Genomic DNA, 25702 nt, shown 5'->3' with positions numbered 1-25702 from the left:
AAAAATAATATCGATATATCGATGTATCGATATTTTTTCGACGAGCCTAAGAGCTATGATTGTGAAGTTGACATTTCGGCTATCAGGCTAAAAAGGGTGTCCAAAACCGAAAAGGCCTCTTCATTATCATTGAATTTCGACTGCAAAAAATAAATAAAATATATCATTAAAGTAAGTATTCAATGTATATTTGTCAACTGTAGAATTTTATCGAAACAATTGTGCTTTTTAAATTTAATTTTATATTACGTTAAGGCAATGAGAACATTATTACATAATCTTTGTTTTTCGCTATATTTCTTTTAAATTTAAGCTATAATTCGTATAATATCTTAATTAAACAATAGTTTTCTTAAATTTCTTACAGTTTGCGTTATAACTGTCATTTAAACGATTTAATTTTTATTTGCAAAGTTAGGTTAGAACAGTGCAAAAAGTACCATATAGAAATAATTAAATAATAAAATTAATTATCAAAATAATTACGACTTAGTACTTTGAAATATAAAGTATTACTATATTTAAAAGATTATATAGTAATAATAACTTATTACTCTTACTCTTAGAATGGCCTTCGCTGTGCGCAGTATGTTAAGAAATGTCGCTAAGAAGATCCAAGTACGTGGCTATGCAGAAGCCCCAAAAGAAGGAGAAATGGCATTTACATTTGCTGCTGGTAACAAGGTATAAGATATTTTTTTCTTGTATACAAAATTTTTTTTTATTCTAATGTAGTGTTAAGAACTTAATTTATCATTCATGAAATCTATGAATGATATTTTAATAAGATTTTGTGGATCCCAATATTTTTCTTCAAATGTTAAAGGGTGACCTTTATAATTAAATTTTTATTCTGTTTGTGACCACAACACTTATTTTAAATATAAAATTGTTCAAATATTATATTATTTTTCCTTCTTAAGTTTTGGGCTTAGAAATGAGGTTTGCATGATTTATTTAATAAAAAAAAAATTATTAACCATAAAAAAATTATTACTATTTTATAGGATGTTATGGAAATTACATAAATATTAATCATAATAACATTTGTATGTAAAAATTTTTTTAAATTTGTAGACCAATATTCAATATATGTTTTCAATTTTTCTGTAGGTATTCTACGACAAACAAGTTGTGAAACAGATTGATGTACCATCATTCAGCGGTGCATTTGGTATCTTACCAAAGCATGTTCCCACATTGGGTAATTATTTTCATATTTTGTAATTTAACTTTAGCTAAGTAGCCACAGCTTACCTTATTTTTAAAACTTTATACCCACAAAAATCATGGTTTAGATATTAATTAAGTAAAGGTTGGCTTATTATTGTTAACTATTGAAAGTAGTAATAAAAGAAAAGAAGATTCTGGAAGATGTGATTGTGATTATGATCTTTCCATGATTTTCTTTATGCCATACTTAAATTAGGTCAAAGCAAAAAAACATATATTTATTAAGAAATGCAGATAAATAAAAAACAATTAAATTTTTATTTTAAATTTCAGAAATCAAATTCGAAATATATAAACATTGTAATCAGCAAATATCCTTATTTTAGGCTTATAGTTTCGGAGATATGAGTAGACTTTGGCCCAAGTGATTATAAATTCATCCTTCTGGCCAAGTCAAAATGTTTTTTGAATGATTCAATCGTTTAGCATAATATTTTATAAGTTTAAATTATTTTTCTTTCAGCCGTCCTTAAACCTGGTGTGGTAACAGTTACCGAAAATGATGGTAAACAAAACAAGATTTTTGTTTCCTCTGGTACCATCACTGTGAACGACGATTCCTCAGTTCAGGTAATATTATTATTATTTAATAATAATACTATTATGATATTACAAACAAATTTGAAATATCATAATAGTAATATCATAAATTGTAGTGAAATCATCCATTTTAAATATTGGAAATAAAATAAGAGACATTTGTTTCAATGTTGTGAAGTATATACACATAGTATTTTCAAGAATTCATTGCTAGTTTATTTTATAATATGTTATCTGCATGGACTGAAAATATACATATCTAATTTACTAAAGGTAAATAGTTATTAATCCACTTATACACAAGCCTCCAAACTACAAGAAACATGTCTGCCCAGATTTATATAAAATGTACTCTTTAATAAATGGCAACATATTTCAATTTTATCAAACTAACAACAATGCCAATAAGCACATGCTTACCTTTAAAGTCAGTCTTATTTTTATACCCATATTTTTTTTGGTTAATCTGAGTGGCTGGCAATTTTTCTTCCTCTGTATAATATTTTTATTTATACAATGATTATTTGTATATGTTTTAAACATGTGTTAATATTATAGGTTCTCGCTGAGGAGGCACATCCCCTGGAGAATTTGGACCGTGGTGCAGCGCAGGAAGCTCTCAGCAAGGCCCAGTCCGAACTTAACTCTGCCGCTAATGAACAGGTACAATCATATTGTGTTACTTGTGCGGCTAGCTTGCTGGTGCAGAACTTGGTCTAGGGCCTAGAATCCTAGGCATATATAAATAGTAAGCTAGCAGTGCCCTGGAGCAAATCTAAAGATGAGAATCAGACAGCTAGAGGGTGCACACAATTGTCTATTATTTGTGCATGTGGTTTTGGGTATGGTAGTTGTGGCTTGTATCAGTCAACTGATCAAAATCGTCATTAGTGAAGCTTAGTATACCACTATTGTCAATAAGTCACTATGCTAATATAATCCATTTTATCCATATAGTATATGGGACAAGTTTATCAGATTTTGAATTTCATTTTCTTAGTGAACGAACATGAGTTGAATAAAAATATTTTTTTCTGCATGAAATGTAGATAATTTTGTATTGTTTTAATATTACTTTTTATGAGCTAAAACTTAAAAAACATAATTTAACTTATTTTACCAATCTTAATATAGCAACACTTCAGATGTTTGGGACATATTACTATTAACATTTTCTAATTTGCTTTTCTTGTATAGTATGTACTATCGAGTGCTTGATCTTTTTCAGTTGTTATTTACACTGTATATTGATTATTACAGTATGTCACTCGGCGTAGCCTTCTAGGCATACATGCAAGAATCGACGACTGAAAGAATAATGGTTTCAGAAATAGACAATCTTATTACTTTTCTAATATGCTATGTTTCTGATATTGATTATATAGTATATTTTTATATCAGATATTTCTTACCCGTCGCTATGTTATAGAGAATCAAATAAATATCAGATTGTCTCCAGATCATAAGAGACAGCCTTCGAAACCCAGTTCTAGCCAGTAAAAGCTATAGGGTTTTATTGTTAAGGTATTTTCAGTAGCAGTTTAAGACTCAGGAAATTTTTGATGAACAATACTTGCCTAATTTAATAATAAATTGAGAAAAGCTATGGGTTATATGCAGAGTCTACCTCAATCGTCCATCCGATCATGACACTGTTCATTTACGGGCGTAGCTAGATGAGGAAGGGCCCTGGTGCATAGAAAAAGAATTGGGTCCTCACCAATCCCTCTTTAACTAATAAATTACCTTTTAAAATTATAGATACCAAATAAGAAATCTCGTGCGCAGGGTCGTGGTTTTCTAGCTTCAGAAGCTTTTGCACAGTTGTTTAGTTTTGCGTTAGAAGAGGCGTATTGCTAACTTTTTATTTATTTATATATTTGTAACATTGAACTCACAAAGTGTAAATTACTTTCAGGCCAAAGCTGAAGCTGCGATTGCCGTAGAAGTCGCTGAAGAAATCGTCAAAGCGGTGTCAGCGTAAACTTCTTACCGTTCTCTAAAATGTTTAGCATAACAACTATTTAATGATAAAACTCACCTACACTTTATTAAAGTTTATGGCCATAGTGTATTCCGTTTTTTTATATATTTAAGTATACCTTGTGATTGTAAGGGCATGTGGTCGAAATAAAATGCGAATTCGTAGTTGAAATATGAGTACTTTATTCAACACAATTCAAACACTTTGGTACAAACAGTTAATTGCAATTAGCAATGTCGTTTTGCGTTCATGAAAATAAATCAATGAATCCAAGCCGCAGACACAACACTAAGAAGCAAAAACATCGAAAATTATTAATTAAAATCAATCCCGTCAATTTGGCGATATTTTTCTCATTAAACGCTTAAACGAGTAGATAATTTAATCTCCGTCGAATAGCTAATATTATAATTTTGAAAATCCTTATTTAAATTTTTAATTATAATTTATTATAAATCCAAAAAATCTAATTGGAAGGTTTAAAGAAGAGATCGGTTGCTAGGAAGTCTCGAGAACCTATCTACAAGCCTACGTTGCAAAGCTTACACGACGATGCCACAACATATAAGAAGACGTCTAGAAAATGACACGCGCGTGTCTTAAATCTAATCTTTTGCATATATAGAGATAAGAACTATTACTGAATGATAAAAATGCACCTTATTACATTAGGGTTACATTAGGTTATATAAAATGCGTTCGAAATTCCATATCAATAATATAGTATTATATGACCTTGACGAGGTCGGGTTAGTGGTACTAGTCGAAATATTATCGTTCGGGTATTTAGTGTTATATCCTGAAATTTCAATAATGCACGTCCTTACATAACTAGCTACAGATTACATAGTTTTTTATTTAAAGAGTTGATTATTTACTAATAAGATGCCTTACGTCTAGCCTTATCTAAGAGTTATTTAAATCGCAATGAAAACGTTAAAAACATTACATAATAATACAAAAACTGACATGGCAATAACATAAATGGTAAAGCATCACAAAAGTGTAACATTAAAAAGGAAGCATATTGGACCAGCCTCGCGGCTGGCGGTTGACTTATAAACTGATCGTCTTAAAAATACACAAATATAAATAACGTTACTGTCAGTACATCTAACGTAAAATAAAATGGGTAAAAAATTCAAAATATCACAAGATTACATGTTGAGCTTAATTTAAATTTAAACATTAGTATTACACTTCTAGAGCCAACACAATATCCGGACGCTCCAACGTTTAAATTAAGCTAAACAAATAAGATTAAAAATAAAAACACCCCATTATAATATTTGTAGAAAATTTCACAAAGTCGGATAAGTGACCGTTTGTTTCGCATTGGATAAATTTAGTGATAGCACGTCACTTCTCTAAAGAAAATATATCATTTGATTTAACTACCACAACCATAATTTTCTGTTTCACATTTAAAGTGGTAACACTATACAAAGTGACGTGACAGCTTCTACGGGAGGGATGCACGGCGTAACTCATCCGACTTTGTAAGTAGACTGCGGGTCGACGGGCGAACTGGTATCCAAACTTCAATGGCACTCGTGTGCACTAATAATAAAAGTAAAAATAATCTAGACAACTTATTTTGACATTTAAAGTGAAATCGCTACGAGATAGCGATACAATGTTTGTTAAAAAAAATCATTTGACAAGTATATATCCGCATTCTGCACGGCCACGGTCTCGCGGGAACACGGAAGCGAAGCGAATCTATTTAATTGTGCAATAAAGATTAAATGGGAAATGAATGAGAGGCGAGCGTGGTCGGCCGCTGCGGACGCTTACGGAAGTGAGGAGACGTCGGCGGCTCACAGGTTACACTGCCACAGTATCGTAGGCTGTGAGTCCCCCCCGCCCGTGGACTGCTTGCTGGGGGATTGGGGTGTTGGATTCTGGTCTGTAATATTACATATATTTTTTAGAAAATGTTCTCGAAATTTTATTTCGTTTATTAGTAATTATATTGTATTTTTATCAAATTTTCTTTATATATAAGTTTTATGTTATGCCAATTTAAATGACACCAACATTTTTGTTTTATTATTTATAATATTTTATAAGCAACGCAAGTTATTATATTCGGGTGATAGCTATATAGGTATCCGATATATTGGTAACTAAACTATTAGGTATACTGCAGTGTATATAATAGAGCAATCAGGGGTAGCTTTCAAGGCGCGCCTAAAATCATCGATTTTGCCGTCCGATTGACAATACTTTAATTAATTTGGTGTTTAAAATGGACTTCTAACGGCTCAATCGATAACTTTATGAATATAATGGTGGGCCATCTATATGTTATGAATATGCTAAAAAGCTCCAAATTATTACAGATTTGCAGTATCAACTTTGTTTTTTCCAATATATTTATGATTATGGGTGTAGGCGGATTATTGTTTACATCGTTCGAAATGAAAAAAATAATACTCGGATATGATAACCAATATAGCAAAACATATAAATTTAGTGCAATTATTAATCAAAAGTGTTAGCCACATAAGGTTATATTTTACAACAAAAATCAAACAGTTCAGGCAAAATTAAAGGACATTCAGCAAATTGATATTATTTTTCTTCACATACATGACTTACTGTTTCCTGTTGATTATGGATGCAGAACATAGTACATGCTTAATATCGACGGACTATGCAAACACATCGCTAGAACTTTGCGCGGTGGACGACTGCGCTCGAGCAGTGCGCACACACAAGGACTCGGCAATTAGTACATCGTGTATCATGTTAAACGTTAATCATTCAAAGTGATAAGTGCTTACAAGTTCTTCCTTCGAAGGAAGTTAAAAACATTCAATATTTTTACATATTAAATTAATGTAAGATGAAAATCAATATATTTTTAAGTATAAATGTTAGATTTGTTCGTATTTTGCATTCAGCATTGTTCAAAACATAGTATATTATATGCAAGTGCAATAGGCCTGGCTGAACTGACCTGTCAATGAGTTTCCTCATTTCGTCGCTGTGCAAACCGTCCTTGGCAGTGTGGGCCCTTACTGCAACAACACAAGTCACGACGCGTCTACACTAGGCACGAGACTGGAGCCGCCCTCTACAAATACTTCTAAACCGCGTCCACTACTCAACGCATATTGTTTAAAGACCTTTTTACCTTATTTGTATATACTCATGGTTATTAATATTAGTAAAGGTCAAAGTGTAGTGGACGCCGCTTAGAAATATTTTTTTAAAACACATGATCTAAAAATCTAATGAATCACTTCAGATAGAAAAATGTTGTTACCACAATCACGTCTAAGCGATATTTAATAGAAAATTCGATTAAAGAAAATATCAACGTCCTTATTATAAACATAGTACTTGGAAAAATTAAGTCTTTTTTATTTCAACAATTGAAAAAAATAATAATATAGATGTCTTAAATAATTGGAACTGAACAAATTGTTGCAGAAACCTTAATTTTACCAAGTAACAAATAAAAAACATTTATAAGAAAATTTTGAAATAAAAGTATAAGCCAATTGCCAGAACTTCTAGAAGCTTGGAACATTTTCACTTGTTATTACGGAGAGTTTTGCATGCTGTCAGTCACAAGTATTAACATAATTAAAAGAAATTAATAATATTATGGATTCAAAATCGTTTTACCGTCTTCTGTTCAGTTGACACCCCAGTACGCATGGACCAATTTCAGAATTAATTTCAAACGAATCACTTAAATGGAAATGCTTCAAAATCGTTGAGATCAATGATAATTAAATATCTCAGTATTTATATTAAATCCTAAACATATTTTAAAGATGAAAATATAATTATGTTTAAGAAAACTTTTCTACGGTACATTCAGTTCTGTTTTTTAATCCGGAATTGGATAATATATATTTAGAATTATATTTATTTAAATATATGATATAATATATAATATAATACACAGTATTACTGGTTTATATATGTATATATATTGGTATATGATATGAGTTATGTAATGGCAGTTATGACGTTCCGTGCGCGTGGTACGTACCGGGGTAGTTACGGGGCTGGTCGCATTCGGCTTCGGAGATTTCGTTGGAGTCCTTGCTCTCGTTGAACGAGGAGGAGCAGTTGTTCTCGGTGTTGGCGTTACGCGGTGGTGGTGGGGGAGGCTCGGGAGATCCGCACTTGCGAGTTCCTGAATGATTACGTTAACAATACCGTGGTGACGTCATGATAGCTGAAAATACTCTTTCAGGTAGGCTGGAGGGCATGTCATAAATAGTAAGGAGACGAGTAATTTAAAATATCTCGTGTAAATATTTATCGGGATATCAATACCCCGGATTTTTCCATCTAAAATAATAGGTTTATATTCCTACTAGCGGTCGCCCGCGGCTTCGCCCGCGTAGATAGCCACGAATCTGATGAGATTCTTAGGGTCGGAGGCCATTATGCCCTCTAAGGACCGGAGTTAGAACATTTTATAGTTTTATCTTTTATAGTTTAGGCATCATACGCAAAAAATCAACTTTTTTGGTAGATTTTTTCCTTTTTTGTCCGAAAAACCCAAAATATCTTACGGAACCCTATTTTTTTCAAAATAAAATTTAGCCTATGTTACGCGGGATTAATTAAGCTTTCGAATGGTGAAAGATTTTTTAAAATCGGTCCAGTAGTTTTTGAGCCTATTCATTAGAACCAAACAAACAAAGTTTTCCTCTTTATAATATTAGTGTAGATAAGCAAGTAAGCTGATCCCGAGTTAAGCTCGTGGATAACAGGCAGGGCAGCGAGTGAAGTGAGGCGGTACCGATGCTGGGCCGGGAGCCGTAGTGGTCGGAGTAGGGCGTGCCGTAGGCGCCGGTGTACTGCTCGTCCTCGGGCGCGCAGCACGCGGGCTCGTCGTACTCGGGCCCGCACGCGTACATCGGCCGCGAGTAGCGCGCGCGCTGCACACGCACACACACACCGTTACGTCGGAGTTAATAACACCTGTGCACCGAGACTCCCAACTCCCCTTTGACATGACTTTTTACAGACGAAAAATTAAAAACAAATAGGATATGTGTCGTTACGAAGATATGGTTTGGATTAATGTTGTCTTAAATTTTCGCGATTACACATTGAAATAATACTAGCTATAACTGATTTGCATCGCGTATATTAATTATTTTTGACATCCCGACGTTTCGAGCACTTTACAGCGTCCGTGGTCACGGGTAGACTGCAGTCGGGATGTTAAAGATAATAAATATACGCGATTCAAATCCGTTATAGCTAGTTTTATTTCTATGGTTCGGATTGTTAATCGCTTCGAGGCATGGACGAGTGATTACAATTTGTTTGCTTTAAATGATTGATATGAAATTCGATAAACTTTGATATACTGGAATATATTACGGAGTATGGACTCTAACTGTTAGTGTGGATAGTGATAACTATGGCGTAAGATAAAATGTGGAGATTGTGGGATGAGGGCAAGCTAGTGCGAGGCCGTCGCATCCGCTTTTTAGTTCGACAAATGGGTACGAAGTATTGCGACATACGTATTGGTCTTCTTCAGCGCAGGTAGCAGGGTCGTCGTACTCGGGAGCGGTGGAGTAGATGGCGCTCTGTCCTCCTTGGGAGTTCTTACGGGCGTAGCGGCTGTTGGCTCTTGGCTATTTATTAAAAATTATTAGTACAGAATAATCTAGATCATGATAAAATTGACAAATTATTAGTACAGAATAATCTAGATCATGATAAAATTGACAAATTATTAGTACAGAATAATCTAGATCATGATAAAATTGACAAATTATTAGTACAGAATAATCTAGATCATGATAAAATTGATAAATTATTAGTAGAGAATAATCTAGATCATGATAAAATTGACAAATTATTAGTACAGAATAATCTAGATCATGATAAAATTGATAAATTATTAGTAGAGAATAATCTAGATCATGATAAAATTGACTGTAATGGTAATAGAATAAAACACATGTCGACCGGTCGTGGAGAGGGCCGGGCCACTGACCATGCTCTGGGAGCCGGCGCGCGAGTGCGCGGGGTGGTGCGGGTGCGGGTGCGGGTGCGGGTGCGCCAGCGTGCCGGCGTGCGACGGGTGGTGGTGCGGGAAGGCGATGGCCTTGCTGGGGTCCATTTCCTCGCGGAAGCCGAGCAGGTGGAACGTGGCGTAGGGGCAGATCTCATCCTCCATGCCTGCGTGCAGACCAATGTTAGACTATCTTCACTTATTCGACGATGAACGCTGAAATGTTACGAAACTTTTAAAGTAGTTCAACATATGTTTTAAACTTAGGATTAAATCATTTTAAATTAAACCAGTTACAACTTGACATTCATACAGGTAATTCATCATCAACGTAAAACTATTTATTAATATTTTATGTTTTTTTATGATATAGGTTGGCGGATGAGTAAAAGACGTGGTAAGTAGTCATCATTGCCCATAGACAATGGCGCTGTAGGAAATATTAACCATGCCTTACATGGCCAATGCGTCACCAAACTTGGAACTAAGATGTTATGTCCCTTGTGCTTGTAGTTACACTGGGTCATTCAGCCTTCAAACCGGAACACAAGAACACTGAGTACCGCTGTTTTACGCTAGAATAACTGATGAGTGGGTGGTTGAGTATTTCCAGTATTAATTTTTGACTTTATATTTATAACCGATATATATTTTTAAGTATTAGTAACAACAAACAACACAGTTATGGTATAATAAAACAAACCCTTTTTACTTCTACTTACATATTAATACATAGTATTCAATCGCTGTCATTATACATAAGTACACCGTAAAATATTATACGTATATAGATGCAACATCAGCAAATAAATGTTAACAAGTGTTAGAAATAAAGCAGGGATTAACAACTTGCAATAAAACAGTAAAATACACCAAAAACAAAAAAAAATACTCTTACCTTGTGAAGGATTCCTACGCTTTGTTAGTATAAGTTATTGTTAGATCCAAAGTTATGAAATCGCCGTTTTCAAAGAGAGTCGGAGGACAATAGTGTATCGTTCATTTAGATTTAGAATTTAAATTTGACTTAGCTAAATGCAAATTACTACTAATTAAAAAAAAACAGTTGTTCATTTCTTTTTAAGGTTAAAATTTTCCGTGATATGGCTTTATTTGACAAATAAACAAATAACAAATATAATTGTATGATAAACGGCAATTTAATAGCTGAGGAGCTTTTTATAGTTATATACAGAATATAATAAGTAACAGTTATTAAATTTTAGAGCGATCAATGGTCTGAATTGATTTATTACTACATATTTACTGTCATTAAAACAAAGTCGCCTCAGAATAACTTCCAATGATCAGGACTAAAATTTAACCATTCTCATCTTCAGCAAAGCGAGGCAAGCGTTTCGATCGCGGGGCTCGCAGACACGACGTGAGTGTGCACGTGCGTGTCGGACACGACGTGAGTGTGCACGCGCGTGTCGGACACGACGTGAGTGTGCACGTGCGTGTCGGACACAATGGTACCTGTGGACAGCGTGTCGCCGGAGCCCGCGCGCCGCAGCCGCCGCACGCGCTCGTAGTGGTGGCGGCGCGGGTCCCACGTCGAGTGCGCGCCCACTGCACCACACGCGCGTTACGCGAAAGCCGTACCTCACTGCTTGACCCCTCACGGTCAAATGGTGAGATACGCAGTGGGGATACCGTACACCGAATTACATTACGTTATGGGCTACCTGTATGCTTCGACGTTTCCTCTATTGTGAGCAAAATGATTGCTTAGACGTGGAATTAATGAGTAAGAAAATAAATACAAGTAACTATAAGATAGAGGAATCGGCCAAAACATGCATGCACTACAACTGCCACCACAAATTAAAATATTCATAATCATTGATATAAAAAAATATTAACGAACCGTATATTGAATCTACATAATTTAATAAAGGGTAAAAATGAAAATACAAATTAATTATTGACTAGAGGATTTCGTAAGAAAAACAGGAGAATAAATTAAAATATTTTTCCGCGCAGGTCCAATTTTATCTAAATTAGGTCGAAAATAATGAAGAAGCGATAAAACAAGATAAATCGAGGATGAAGCCAAATGTAGAGATAAACGTGCACAAAGGAAAGTTGGAAGAAGCCGTAACATACATCTACTGTATTACAACTCGTAAGGTACCTGTTACAACTTAAGAAGTCCATTCCGGCCGGTTGTTAATCCTGAACCTCGATACTTGTTATCGTACCGCGTACCCTAAGACTGTTACTACAAATACTGTTACATCCACTATTTAATGTTAAACATCTAAAAATATAACATCTGTGTACTCGACGAAAATTGTCATAATTTTTGTCTATATTATCGCGTAGCGTTCCAAACAGAGGCACTCACTGATGACGGCCTGGCGCTTGACGCGGTCGCAGGTGTTGTAGTTGGAGCCGGGCACGGGCGGCAGCTTGCGGTTGGGCGGCGCGATGTAGCCGAGCTCGTCGCGCAGCCCGCCGCGCTTGTCGAGCGTGCCGCCCGCGCCGCCCAGCGCGCCTGCCGCGCTGTACACGGCGTCGTCTGCAACGCGCACGCATTGGCTTGCACCGCGCCCTTTTATTGCTCCCACATTTATGGAGTTTGTGTATTTGTCCTAATGGTAGAGGGAGTGGCGACCAGACGGCCACCAGACGCTAAGTTTTTTTTTTTTTTTTTATGTTATAGTTTGGCGGACGAGCATATGGGCCACCTGATGGAAAGTGGTCACCATCACCCATAGACAATGACACTGTAAGATATATTACCTTACATCGTCAATGGGCCACCAACCTTGGGAACTAAGATGTTATGTCCCTTGTGCCTGTAGTTACACTGGCTCACTCACCAAAATACACCACCTAAGTGACCACCATCGCCAAAAGATATTGGTGTCATGAGAAATATATGTGTATGTAGTAAGCTAGTTGTCGCGCGCGGCTTCGCCTGCGTTTTAGAGGTTTCCTTGTAATGTGTTAGGTAAACGAGTATCCTATATCCTTTATTGGAATTCAAGTTTACTTCATACGAAAATACGTCAAATTCGGTTCAGCGGTTTGGTAGTTAAAGAGAGACAGACAGACAGAGTTACTTTCACATTTATAATATTAGTAAATATTTCAGATGTCATGTCTCTTGTGCCTGTTAGGTACATACTCTCACCTTTCAAACTGAGACACGAAAACATTGTTAAATATAAAACTATTGCTGTTTGCCGGTAGAATATGTGATGATTGCCCGGTTACACAGGCAGGCTTGCACCACTAAGCTACTAAGTAAATTTATGATGTGCATATATACACCTCCTCTCAATTTATATTATAATTAATTAAAGCATTTTGATATTTTTAAAACATTACTAAAAACAATTACAAATATTATTTATATCCTGAAAAAAATGTTTTGATTAGGTATAAGATGTTTTATACATTCAAGGGCTATAGCCAAACTATAAAAACAGATGAGTAATTAAAAATTATTGACATTACATGTGCATGCGTATGATGTATTGGGATATGCATGATTACATTTATCTTCTAGGAACTACATTAAGCTTGGTTGCCGTTACATTCTATTAAATATGCTAACAGCGAACTAAGCAGGACAAATCAAAATAATGAGACTATTATGATTATACATCAGTTTTCTTTAGTTTCTCTAATACTCATCTATCAATGTTTTTTTTTAAGAATAATGTTTGACCCAAGAAAGTGATTATTATGACAATGATGAAAAATAATAAACAAAGCGGCGGCCATGGCACCATACATACAGTACGCGTCCTTCTGACCTCGCAGGCGGTGCGGCGTGTTGCGGCGCGCCAGCGTCAGGCAGATGACCACCATGCCCACGATGAACACGACCACGGTGGCCAGGATGGGCACCAGCACCTCGGGCTCGAGCCAGGCGCGCAGCCAGGGCGGCAGGTCGCGGCCGGCGCCGGCGCCCGGCAGCGGCGCCACGGTGCCTGCAAGCGCTCACCTTTGTGAGGGTGGTCCCGCGCGCCGCGCACCACGCACACCACCACGATCGCGATTATGATCACGAGCACGGCGGCCACGACCGGCACGATGAGGTTGAGGTGGGACAGGATGATCTTGAGCGTCTGCTCCGGAGTCAGAGCCCCGTCCCCGACCTCCCGCACCGGCGCGATGGTACCTGAAATGCGGCCGGGCGGCGCGTTACGACTGCGACTGACTTCGGTTCGGTCTTTGTTATATGTAATTACTGTGCGACGGCGATGCATTTCAGGTACCGTTGAATCGAGTGTTTATATATCCGTATTACAGAGCGATTGTACAAGATCGACACGAGCGAGCCCTCACCTCCGGTCATCGTCAGAGTTGCGAATTCGTACTCGGCTACGTTAAATCCGGCGTTGTTGTGGGCGGTAATCCTCAGCACGTACCAAGTGGCTGGTTCGAGGTCTACAATGATAAAATGGATCTGTATAGAAACTTCGTATTTTGTTTAATAAAAGGTTATATTTGAAGAGAGTTCTATCAAAGTATTGATGTACTCTTTGTTACTCAATATTAATTACCAAGCACGACGAAGTTTCCGCCCGGCTTAACGGCATTCGAGATCTGGTTCCATTCAGCAGCTCCCCTGAACACGCAATGGATGGATTTACAAACATGATTACGATTATTCCAATATAACAGGTATATGTGTGTGCGTGTGTGTGCGTGCGTGTGCGCGTGTGTGCGTGCGGTACGTACTTCTTCTTGTTCTCGACGACGAAGTGGCTCATGGGGCAGCCGCCGTCGAGCCACTGCTTGAGGTGCAGCGTGACGGAGGAGGAGCCCACCTCTATGAAGTCGGCGGCGCGCGGCACGGGCGGCTTGGAGCCGCGCGTGCGCGCGATCACCACGTCCGACGCCTCGCCCGTGCCGATGCTAAGGACACATTGCTGCTACACGAGCCAACATCGATAGGCATCGGCGTCACAAAGTAATATGGACCTTGTGACATGACCATAGACTCTATGTTACGCATTTTAGGTATATAACAACAACAGCCTGTAAATTCCCACTGCTGGGCTAAAGGCCTCCTCTCCCTTTAAGGAGAAGGTTTGGAACATATTCCACCACGCTGTTCCAATGCGGGTTGGTGGAATACACATGTGGCAGAATTTCTATGAAATTTGTCACATGCAGGTTTCCTCACGATGTTTTCCTTCACCGCCGAGCACGAGATGAATTATAAAGACAAATTAAGCACATGAATCAGCGGTGCTTGCCTAGGTTTGAACCCACAATCATCGGTTAAGATGCTTGCGTTCTAACCACTGGGCCATCTCGACTATACTATTATGATAAACGATAATATAATAACAGTATCTAAGCAGCGCGCAATTGGCAATTCTGTGATAGTTTATTTTCAGTAGTGATATTGAATATTTGAAAAACACAATACAAGAAAGTATCGTTGTAAGGTAATGAAAACATCAATGGCTTTTAATTAGCCAAATAATAGTATGTCATATGAATATTTTTTGCCAGATAACCTATTAAACCTATACAACAGGTCTGACTAAACCAACTGGTGCTTGATGACACAAATATGTTCATTTTATTTGCCTTCTAATTGGTTTATTTTTTATCCTTTTTATAAAGTTGAAAGTTTATTGAAAATACCACGCGTTTATTGAAAATACCAATACATCATTTTAAATTATCATAAGGCTCCTTTTTGTAATAATAGCACATACCCGTTGTAGGCAGTGACGTAGAGCTGATATCTGGATCCACAGAACAAGTTCTCAAGTGTGTACGTGTCAGTGTTGCTTGGAATCTGCAAAGATAACGATTATTACGGTCAAAAATGTTCATGTTAATAAAGGTATTTCATTTACTACATTTACTGTACCATTATACTTAAATTGTTCTGAGTTTAAGTTTTAGTGATAGGTAAACTAATATTTCACTAGTATTAATTGATTTTTTTCTTTATAATTAATAATTTTGTGTTTTAATTCTTATTTTATCTATTGTCCTTATTACTTCATGCTTTTAAGTTGCATGAAATATCGGTGGAAACTTGATTGGTTTCGGTATTACTTTGTTGTTATTTTTTTATATTACTGTTATATTGTACTGATTGATTCCCGAAAATAATGAAATAACAAAGTATATTTCTAAAATATTTTCTTCAGTTTGTACTAATTATTAGTTTGAAGAAACACTGAACTATATGAAACATAGATACATTCAATATATATATGTCGGAGACGGTCATGAATTCCTTAGCGTAACGAAGCGCGGCAGCACTGTCGTGACGTCACGACGCGACTAACTTCGTGCTACGACGGAGCCTGCCCGGTGGAGGCGCTCAGAGACGACTCACTTACGATTCCGCTCTCGTGAAGATCAGTACCTCCATCCTAGGAACTGTCATTCGCTTCGTTGCCAAGTGTGATACAGTGTTTTACTGATTAAGTACTTTAAACGTAGAATAAACGTGTTTCTGTATTCGCGGTTTCCTCTTTGCTCGATCACCCTAGTAATACGCCCCTATGATGCCTGACGATCGTACTGATGTCGCTGTCGATCCGACATATATAAAACATAAAAAATAAGCAACCTGAACGGTTTCCCAGTCGCCGAATTCCTGCTTGTAGTGGATGGTGTACCCCGCGGCCGGCGACTGAGCGGCGTCCAGCGAAGGCTTCAGGCGAAGCGTCAGCGACGACACGGACGACGACGCGATGCTCAGTTGCGGCGGGAACGGCGGGGCTGGAGATACCAAACATTTAAACTCACATCTTGGGAAACAAACGAGATAATGAGCCATTTGACCAAATCGCCGCATTGCTCATTTACACGGGCACTGTACAAAGCTTTCGTCATTTCTTATGCCATCACTGTGTTATAAGTTAATTATGTGTGCACTTACTGAATAAACCAGAGTAGGATATTATACAAAGTATTCATATTATTTACTGAAATAATTTCGAGTGGAATGTGTATCCACTCAGACAAGCCGACGCAAAGTCCGAATACTGGTTGATTAAGTTTATATAATAGAAACAAGTATTGAAAAAAAGAAGATATATTTAAGTATTCAAACGAGATTTTGAAAAATACTTCGGGGACGGGAACACAAATAATTCGTATCAAGTATTTCCTTATATAAATTGTGTAAGAAAAATTCTTTTATTTAAAAGAAAATGTGAATGTGCGATGAGGATAATGGTATCTCACCGAGTACGGAGAGCGTGTGCGTGACGGTGTCGGTCCCGAACTGGTTGTCCACGTGGCACGAGTACTCGCCGGCGTCCTCGCGCGCCACGCCCGCGATCTGCAGCGAGCCCTCGGGCAGCTGGCGCACGCGCTCCGACGCTTCCAGCGGGTGACCTTTGACCTGAACGAACAGTTATCATCGTATTCAAAGTACATTTAGTTCACCTTATAAAAGTCATATCATAGATTTTTTTTTTTTTTATGGTATAGGTTGGCGGACGAGCATATGGGCCACCTGATGGTAAGTGGTCACCATCACCCATAGACAATGACGCTGTGAGAAATATTAACTATTCCTTACATCGTCACTGCGCCACTAACCTTGGGAACTAAGATGTTATGTCCCTTGTGCCTGTAGTTACACTGGCTCACTCACCCTTCAAACCGGAACACAACAATACTGACTACTGTTATTTGGCGGTAGAATAACAGATGAGTGGGTGGTACCTACCCAGACGGGCTCGCACAAAGCCCAACCACCAAGTTAATTTTGTCTTTTCATTACCTTCCACAGAATATTAGGGGGAGGAACACCGACAGCGAGGCAGGGCAGTTTGACGTCTTCCTTGTAAGTGGCCGTAAACGATTCGTCGAACGATGCGATCTTAGCGGGTACTATGAAGTAGAAAAATATAAATTAATTTTATAATCCACCCGCAACCAATTATTTTGTCACGTATTTATGTATTTAATTACCCTTATCACTGGGGCTGCAGGAGGCAGTGGCTGAGGGTTGTCCCTCGCCGATGATCGTGGAAGCGGTCACCCAGAAGTCGTAGCGGCCAGCTTTAAGATCAGTCGCCGAGTAGCTGGTTTGAGATGCGGGTACCTAAAATTAGCACATTATATGAACATCACTTTAATGCTTTTTTTATGGTATAGGTTGACGGACGAGCATATGGGCCACCTGATGGTAAGTGGTCACCATTACCCATAGACAATGACGCTGTAAGAAATATTAAGTATTCCTTAAATCGTCAATGCGCCACCAACCTTGGGAACTAAGATATTATGTCCCTTGTGCCTGTAGTTACACTGGCTCACTCACCCTTCAAACCGGAACACAACATACCGAGTACTGTTGTTTGGCGGTAGAATAACTGATGAGTGGGTGGTACCTACCCAGACGGGCTTGCACAAAGCCCTACAGGATACATGCACGTTTAGGAAGGCGGTAGGGGCGAAGTGTCACCTTGTTGGGGTGCGGCTCGGCGTTCTGCGCCTGCGTGTACACGTTGTAGTGCGTGACGACGCCGTTGGGCTGCGCGGGCGGGCGCCACGACACGAGGATGGAGTCGGCGCCCATCACCAGCGCCTTCACCGCGCGCGGCGCCTCGGGCACTGCGCGCACACACCACATGGGGTCACAGCGGCGCCATCCCAGCAGCCGGAGCCGGGATGGCTCCGAGGTTACAATGCGTGCATCTTAGCCGATGTTTGCGGGTTCGAACCCAGGCAAGCACGACTGAATATTCATATACTTAATTTGTGTTTATAGTTCATCTTGTGCTCGGCGATGTAGGAAAACACCGTGAAGAAAACCTGCACGTATCTAATTTTATAGAAATTCTGCCACGTGTGTATTCCACGAAGCCGCATTGAAACAGAGTGGTGGAATGGAGGCTTTAGCAAAATAGAGGAAAATTTACAGGCTATTGTTGTTGTTGTTTCAATTCCAGCAGATATCGTAGAAAACACTTCTAATAACGTCAACAAATGAGCAATCTCATCCAAAATTTATCAAATTGGTCTCACACATTAAAGATTTTGCGTTGTTGTCTTTGAGTAAATTCTGCCTTGAAAAATCCATAAGTCTAACTAAATGAAATTTCACTTACCGTCTTGTTCAGTCTGGCAGTGGATAGGAACAGACCGGACTCCGTCGCCTCCGTTGGTGGTAGCCAGTACTTCCATGGAGTAGTTCGTGAATTTCTTAAGTCCATGAAGAATGGTCTCGCTGCTGGCCGTGATCTTAGTGTCTTTTGTCTTCTCGTCTACAATTTAAGTTGATTTCATTTAAAAAATCCGATTAAAAATTATATTCATAAAAAAGTGATTTCTTCGGTCAAAATAATTTTAAGTGTTTGACTTACCATACCAGGTCTCGCTGGGGCCGTAGATAACTTTGTACGACTTAATGAGTCCGTTGGCGGCGGCAAGAGGGGGGGATACCCAAGATACTCTGATGGTCTGCGCGGTGAGGGTGGTGCAGAGAACGTCTTGGGGAGGGGCGGAGGGGGCGCCTTCGGCAGTGTAAGCTCGCACTTCATTCGACACTGGACCAGATCCCATCTTGTTGAAGGTTTGAACAACGATGGCGTATTGGGTGTAAGTTCTAAAATTATATAAATGTATGTTATATGTTGAGAAGTTGTAAAAACATAAATTCATGTAATACTCTTTTATATCGTTTCATATTTACTTCAGATTGAAGATGTCAAGATGATGTTCCTTGCCAGATTCCTTGGAGATATCGACAGTTTCAAAGACGAAAGATTTGTTGCTTGAAGCGAGCTTGTAACCAACATAGTATCTGAAAATAAATTATAATTGTTAGTAAAAGATATCGTGAAAGGTGTATTTTAGACTAATGGATTTTTCTGTAGTTTACACTCCTCATTATATCAACTTAATTTAGGTACAGACAAATCAAATTCAAAAATAGCCCCCAAATCGGCTTATCAATTTTTAAAAACTTCACGAAAATATAAAATAACAAAGTTTTGATATTATTACATTGGGAAAAATCAGTTTTTATTGTAAATAAAATCTGTAGAAAATCTTCTAGAAATTTACCCTTGGAGTTCACCATTCCAATCCTGAGGCTGAGGTGGTTTCCAGGTGACTCGAAGGGTGTGCTTGTCAACGGCGTCAACTTTTACGTCCTGTGGCATGCCAGTGGGTGCTTCTTCTGCGGTGATGATAGTGACAGTCTCCGATGGTTCTGATGTTCCGAGTTCGTTTTCTGCTACAATTCTGATGTGATAAGCAGTTGCTGGTCGTAAGCTGAACACTCCGGCTTCAGTCGCATCTCCAGGTACGAGAACTCTGTAAATTTTATTTACATTAATTTTCCGATACACCTTGTGGATAAAATGATTTTATAGAATATTGATATTTACCTATCGATATCCTTTTCCCAGTTGCCCTTAGCCCTTTTGTATTCAATGAGGAACTTCTTGATGGGCGAGTTTCCGTCGTAAGGTGCAGCCCAAGAAAGTTGAACGGTTCTTCCAGATTTATCCAAAACTTTTAAGCCATAGGGAGCCTCGGGTACCTCTGATAAGCAATAATAAACATTTAAAAATATGCGGCAATATTTAAAATTGTTTTATTCGAATTTTCGTTAATATGTCATACTATAAAATTATATTATTTGAACCATATAATGGGAAAAATCACCACGATTCTTTTTACCTGATTTTTCAATTATTTCTGTCTAAAAATTAATGTTAGTGTACAAATAACATTTACCTTGAATAATCATGTTGATGCTGGTATCATCAGAGCCAAAAGCGTTGGTAGCGACGCAGGTGAATAGAGCGCTGTCAGATCGTTCAGTCCTTCTGATGCTCAGGTCGGAGACAACACCACCGGGCAGAATCTCTTCGCGGATTGTGTAGCGGGGGTCCGATTTGGGTTCGAGACGTTTGTTGTTCATGTTCCAGATGATTCCGATTGGCTATTAATATTGGAGAAATCGATAAACTTTTAGATATTTTGTATGCAATAAAAATTATCATACAATGAAACTTACAAGATTATATATCCTATGTTTTCAATATTTTTAATTTATAAATGTCATAATGTAACTTAAGTGTTAAATACTTGTGTTTTTTTCTTTTCTTTTTTTTTAATTCGGTAAATTATATATATAGCAAATAAAAAAATAAGCTTTCTTTTTTTTTTTGAAGAAGTTTTCCATAAATCCTTTTGTTCAATTTTACTACTAACAATGCGAGTTAGTGAATACATATATGTATTCGGAATATGTAGATTGTTTTACAATATTCCATCGAGCAAGGGAAGAATTATAAAATAATAATCACAATTCAGAGTTTTTTGGCTAAATAACTATCATCGCTTAAGATCGAAGTCTTACGTCTAATTATGGCGATTTAAGCTTTCGGAATTGTTAACATACCTAAATTGTAAAAAAAATGCATTATGTTATGGAATTTACCTTTTCACCTTTAGCTTGGCATTGCAAGACAGCTGGTTCACTGCGGCGGGCTGTTTGGTTTCTCATCTTGATTTCAAATTGGGGTGGAGCTAAAATTGTATGCATAATAATATGAATATCTTGGTCGGTTTTTTATCAAAATTAAAAACTTTGTCTTTTATTCCCTACCTTGTACGCTAATCAGAATAACAGCAGATAATCCAGAACCGATTCCATTGACTGCTTCACAAAGATAATATCCTTCATTTGTCTTTTGAATATTCGCAATCGTCAGTGTTCCGTCCTCAACTTTCACATTAGGGTTATTTGGTTTAAGGTCTTTGTAATCGCCAGGCGTATCTCCTAAAAAAATTTAAAATTGTGGTTTTAATAAAGCTTTTAAAAATTAAATTATATTATATGGTTCGATTTTGAAATAAATTATTGTGACTATATAAAAGATACCTACCTTCAGCCCTCTTCCAGGTAACTTGAGGCTTAGGGAAGCCATCGGCCTTACATTCAACTTTAGCGTCAGAGCCTTGTGCAAATGCCTTATCAGTTGGTTCCAAAATCCAACGTGGGGGAACTAAAATGTTACGAGTTCTTTAAAACGATCCTACGTGATACACGTTTTATACTGAGCAACAAGCATTTCATTAGTTTTTTTTTTTTTTCTAAATATTTGAATCAGTTCAATAGCTTTTTCAGTAAATATATATTATTAAAACGATACAGTAGTTTTTTCAATGATTTGAAAGTTATGTATTACATTTTCAATTAGGATGAGATCAAAGTATAATACTTTGTTTTTTAACAGATTCCTCAATAAAACAAGTAATACTAGTGGGAATTGTTTTAATAATAATTATTGAATTTAAAATGAAATCTCATCCTTTATTAGAAAGTAAATAAATAACCTGGAATTAATGAAATTTAACAAAACAAGTCCTTACATTTCTTATATTTGAGTTTTTTTTACTTTAAACTATTATAAATAAATATTTATAAATATTACTATTATAAATAAATATTTTCCAGGTTATTTAAAAATACATACATCTATAAAGCTTCTATAACATTCAGACTACAATCGATAATAATTAATATTTTAAATTGAATGAAACATTGAAACTTTAAGTTATTTTTATTAATAGGAACATGTACAGCAAAGCAATGCTGTAGAAGCTTTTTTTTTATTTTATGAATGCAAATTAAACTATAATAGCTTTAGCTAACTACAAACCAAATAATAAAATGTGACTGAAAAACCAAACCATAAAAAGCAAGTTAAACCATCGTTGCAAAGTATATTTTTATCTATCATTTGAAACAATGTGGAGTATTCTATTTATGATATTCTTCTTTTTTTGTTATAATTTTAATATAGAAAATATTTTTGTTTTATACTGTTTTGGTTCAAATATCACATTATTTCAAATAACAGTTTATTTAGCAAGCAAGGCAACGAGAATATAGAGTATGCAAATAAAGAATGAAAAAATAAAAAATACAGATAGGAAAAACAGGATACGGATGGATGCAGGATAGCTATATGCAAGAAAGGATTGGAAGAAGAAATGGTTTCGTCGATGATAGCCGCAGCCGGTTCCTATAAACGAATAACCTACGTTGTTCATATTCTGGTCTCTATTACGTAACGGAAACTATTTTGGTTTCTAGTATATTAAACAGAAGACTTTATTTAGCAGGTTTTGTAGATAACTCTTTAGAAAGGCAGATTTATGTAATCAATATAACTGGTTGATTATAAAAGCTCACGACATTGTAGCTACGCAAAGCTATCCGTGCTAGGAATATAGGTTTTTATGCGCTATTATATGTACCGTGTACTTCTAATGTGGCAGAATAGTTGGAAGAACCAGCGGCATTGCGTGCGAGACATACGTATCTGCCACTGTGTGACCACCCTGCTGGGTCGATGAGGAGAAGTGAAGCCCTCTGTGCGATTTTAGTTGCCATAACACCGGCTATTTCTTTTAGTGGCCGTTCTTCGAAGTACCATTGAATGTCAAGTGGAAGATCACCCTCGGAAATTAAACAAGTGACCTGACTCGCTTGACCCGCGTACAGAGGAGTTTCAAATGAGAATGGAACAATGCGGGGTAAAACTGGAAATAACCATTGTTGGTCCTGTTAGATAGATTGTCGAAAAGCATTGTTAGTAATTCGTGAGGATTATAGAAACGTGTCTGAAAGATAATGTTTGGACTGGGCCTTTGTAGGTGCTAGACTGTGATGTTAGTTCCCTGTCTTAACGATACAATTTTGAAAAATATATAAAAACGTGCCATTTACAACAAGAGTCGCAGCATGTTCTGCACGCCCGGCCGCATTTTGAACGATACATGTGTAGTTTCCTTGGTGATTTGCACTCACTGAATTAATCGTGAGCACAGAGGCTCGCGAACCTAGCGGGGTAGTCATGATGTCTCGGTGCAAACTTGAGTCTATTGTTTCGCTGCTAAATGTCCAAGATATTTCTAGTGGCAGGTCTCCTTTAGTGGCAACGCAATTCACTACCGCAGCATCTCCAGGATTAGCTGGCACCTCCCCAAAACTGAATGGCACTATCAAAGGCGGAACTGGGACAACAAATATCTTATATTGAAGCGGAAACAGAATTTATTTTAAAGTATTTTTTTTTGGCGCACCCTTTACAATTAATTCAGTAGTATGAGAAACAACGCCTCCGTTATTGCTGGCAGTACAGTTATACTGTCCCGCATGTTTAGCTTGTACGGATTCTATAGTAAGTACACTACTTCTTCGATCGACGCTACTGACACGGGTTCCTGGGACTATATTGGCTGATTGATTGTTAATTGTCCATTCAATTTTAACTGGTTGATCTCCATGAGTAATAATGCATTGTAGCGCAAAGTAATCCCCTAAGAAAGCCGGTTCTGGACCGGAAGTGAAAGGTGCAATCTTGGGAGGAACTGAAACAAACTTGATCTATAACACTAATAATAGGATGCTACCACTAAACTTTACGACTAACCATAAACAACTAAATCTGCTGCGTATGTCGCACGCCCGGCGCGATTTTCACCAATACAAGTATATGAACCAGCGTGTTTTGCATCAACAGACTCAATTATAAGTAAGCTACTACGCTTTGAATTAGTCAACGAGTAATCATTGTTTCTTTGTGAAATTAAGTGGCCATTAAACGTCCAAGTTATAGTTAGTGGAAGATCGCCAAAGTTTATTGTACACGCCGCTTGTAAGTATTCTCCGACATTTGCAGGTTTTTCACCGAACGAGAACGGTAGAATGTTTGGAGGTACTGGAAGTATATCATTATCTTGCTAGACGATTAATATATTTTTAAAAAAATCAACTTAAAATACAGAAATAATAATGACAAAATCATATTTGTTAAATATCAGAGGCCAAGCACCGTTTATAATTAATGACGATGTATGCGAATGGATTCCTGCTTCATTTTCCGCAATGCAAGTGTAATTTCCTGCGTGACTATGCATTACAGAACCAATACTAAGAATAGCGCTTCTTTCTCCAATATTATAGACGGCCACCCCAGATCTTGGTTTAATGGGTTCATTGTCAAAAAGCCATCTCAGATGGAGCGGATGGTCTCCTTCAATAACCGAACAAGCTGCGGTTACCACTTGTCCAGAATTCATTGCAACTTCTCCAAATGAAAATGGTTGGACGACAGGAGGAACTAAACAACAAGCAAGCAACACCTGTTTATTATTTGGATTGAATACCGATGACGTTGAGGGTTGCTGTATGGTTGGTAGTGCCTGCCTTATTTGTAGCTGTGCAAGTATAGTTCCCACTGTTTGTCCCCGAAGCAGACGGAATATCCAGCACAGAGACACGTTCGCTCAAACTTGTTGTCTTAACACCCATTCTACGTGTGACAGGATACCCTTGGAAGCTCCAAGTAATATTCATGGGAATATCTCCTTTCGGTACGTGACAGTCAAGATGTACGGACTCGCCCGCAAAAACGGCTTCGTCCAATTCAAAAGGTTTGATGTGAGGGACGACTGAGCAAATAAAATAATATATATTACATTAGTGATTTACATGAATACATGCTGGGATATATAACTAAAAATACCATTAACGTGTAGGGTGGTCGAGTGCCTATGTTCTCCGGCTTTATTTTTCGCAATACAAGTGTAATTGCCACTGTGAGCACCGGTAACTGAAGCTATCGATAAGAAAGATGTTTGTTCCGCCATCTTAAGTGTCTTGATTCCAGAAACAGAGACGAGATCTTGACCTTCGAAAGTCCAAGAAATAGACATCGGCCGATCTCCTTTGCTAGCATGGCATGTCATTTGTACTGATTCTCCATAGAACACGGATTCTTCGATTTCGAATGGCATTATATGGGGTGGAACTAATCAAAACGAACAAAAAGATAATGCTAAGATTAAGTCTATACGTGCAATATTCATCTATGACGTTCAGAATTTATTCTAAAGGAAGAGGAATAGGGCGACATCTAATACCATGAATGTTGACGAGAACGGAGTGGTGTGTGCGA

General features: G+C 37.5%; 2 protein-coding genes across 41 annotated transcripts in view; one reads left to right on the top strand and one right to left on the bottom strand.

Moving 5' to 3' along the window:
- The first annotated feature begins 55 nt into the window (after window positions 1-55).
- Window positions 56-3847, top strand: LOC124532095 (ATP synthase subunit delta, mitochondrial). The gene is made up of 6 exons (XM_047106774.1): window positions 56-171; window positions 567-684; window positions 1114-1204; window positions 1697-1803; window positions 2332-2436; window positions 3692-3847. The coding sequence occupies exons 2-6, from the start codon at window positions 568-570 to the stop codon at window positions 3755-3757; spliced, it is 486 nt and encodes a 161-aa protein (XP_046962730.1). The 5' UTR covers window positions 56-171; window position 567; the 3' UTR covers window positions 3758-3847.
- A 68-nt stretch (window positions 3848-3915) lies between these two features.
- LOC124532092 (Down syndrome cell adhesion molecule-like protein Dscam2) overlaps window positions 3916-25702 on the bottom strand; it is a 65560-nt gene continuing 43773 nt past the window's right edge. For 20 of the 40 annotated variants that reach the window (XM_047106748.1, XM_047106751.1, XM_047106754.1 and 17 more), the window contains 27 exons: window positions 21620-21739; window positions 21340-21513; window positions 21172-21260; window positions 20463-20670; window positions 20111-20267; window positions 19785-20036; window positions 19411-19521; window positions 19082-19323; window positions 18827-18982; window positions 18181-18329; window positions 17685-17817; window positions 17494-17603; window positions 16950-17109; window positions 16330-16481; window positions 15458-15540; window positions 14466-14642; window positions 14288-14352; window positions 14070-14171; window positions 13517-13711; window positions 12115-12288; window positions 11244-11336; window positions 9747-9931; window positions 9268-9381; window positions 8532-8670; window positions 7770-7916; window positions 6723-6783; window positions 3916-5666 (listed from right to left, as the gene is read on the bottom strand). In XM_047106748.1, the coding sequence (XP_046962704.1) occupies window positions 5585-5666; window positions 6723-6783; window positions 7770-7916; window positions 8532-8670; window positions 9268-9381; window positions 9747-9931; window positions 11244-11336; window positions 12115-12288; window positions 13517-13711; window positions 14070-14171; window positions 14288-14352; window positions 14466-14642; window positions 15458-15540; window positions 16330-16481; window positions 16950-17109; window positions 17494-17603; window positions 17685-17817; window positions 18181-18329; window positions 18827-18982; window positions 19082-19323; window positions 19411-19521; window positions 19785-20036; window positions 20111-20267; window positions 20463-20670; window positions 21172-21260; window positions 21340-21513; window positions 21620-21739 (3830 nt within the window). In that variant the 3' untranslated portion in view covers window positions 3916-5584. The other 20 variants (XM_047106767.1, XM_047106765.1, XM_047106769.1 and 17 more) reach the window with 6 other exon arrangements.

The sequence above is a fragment of the Vanessa cardui genome, chromosome 8 (assembly GCF_905220365.1).
Source record: "Vanessa cardui chromosome 8, ilVanCard2.1, whole genome shotgun sequence".
Classification (NCBI taxonomy): Eukaryota; Metazoa; Arthropoda; class Insecta; order Lepidoptera; family Nymphalidae; genus Vanessa; species Vanessa cardui.
Note: the sequence above shows the minus strand (reverse complement) of the source record. Positions and strands in the feature narration are given on the sequence as shown.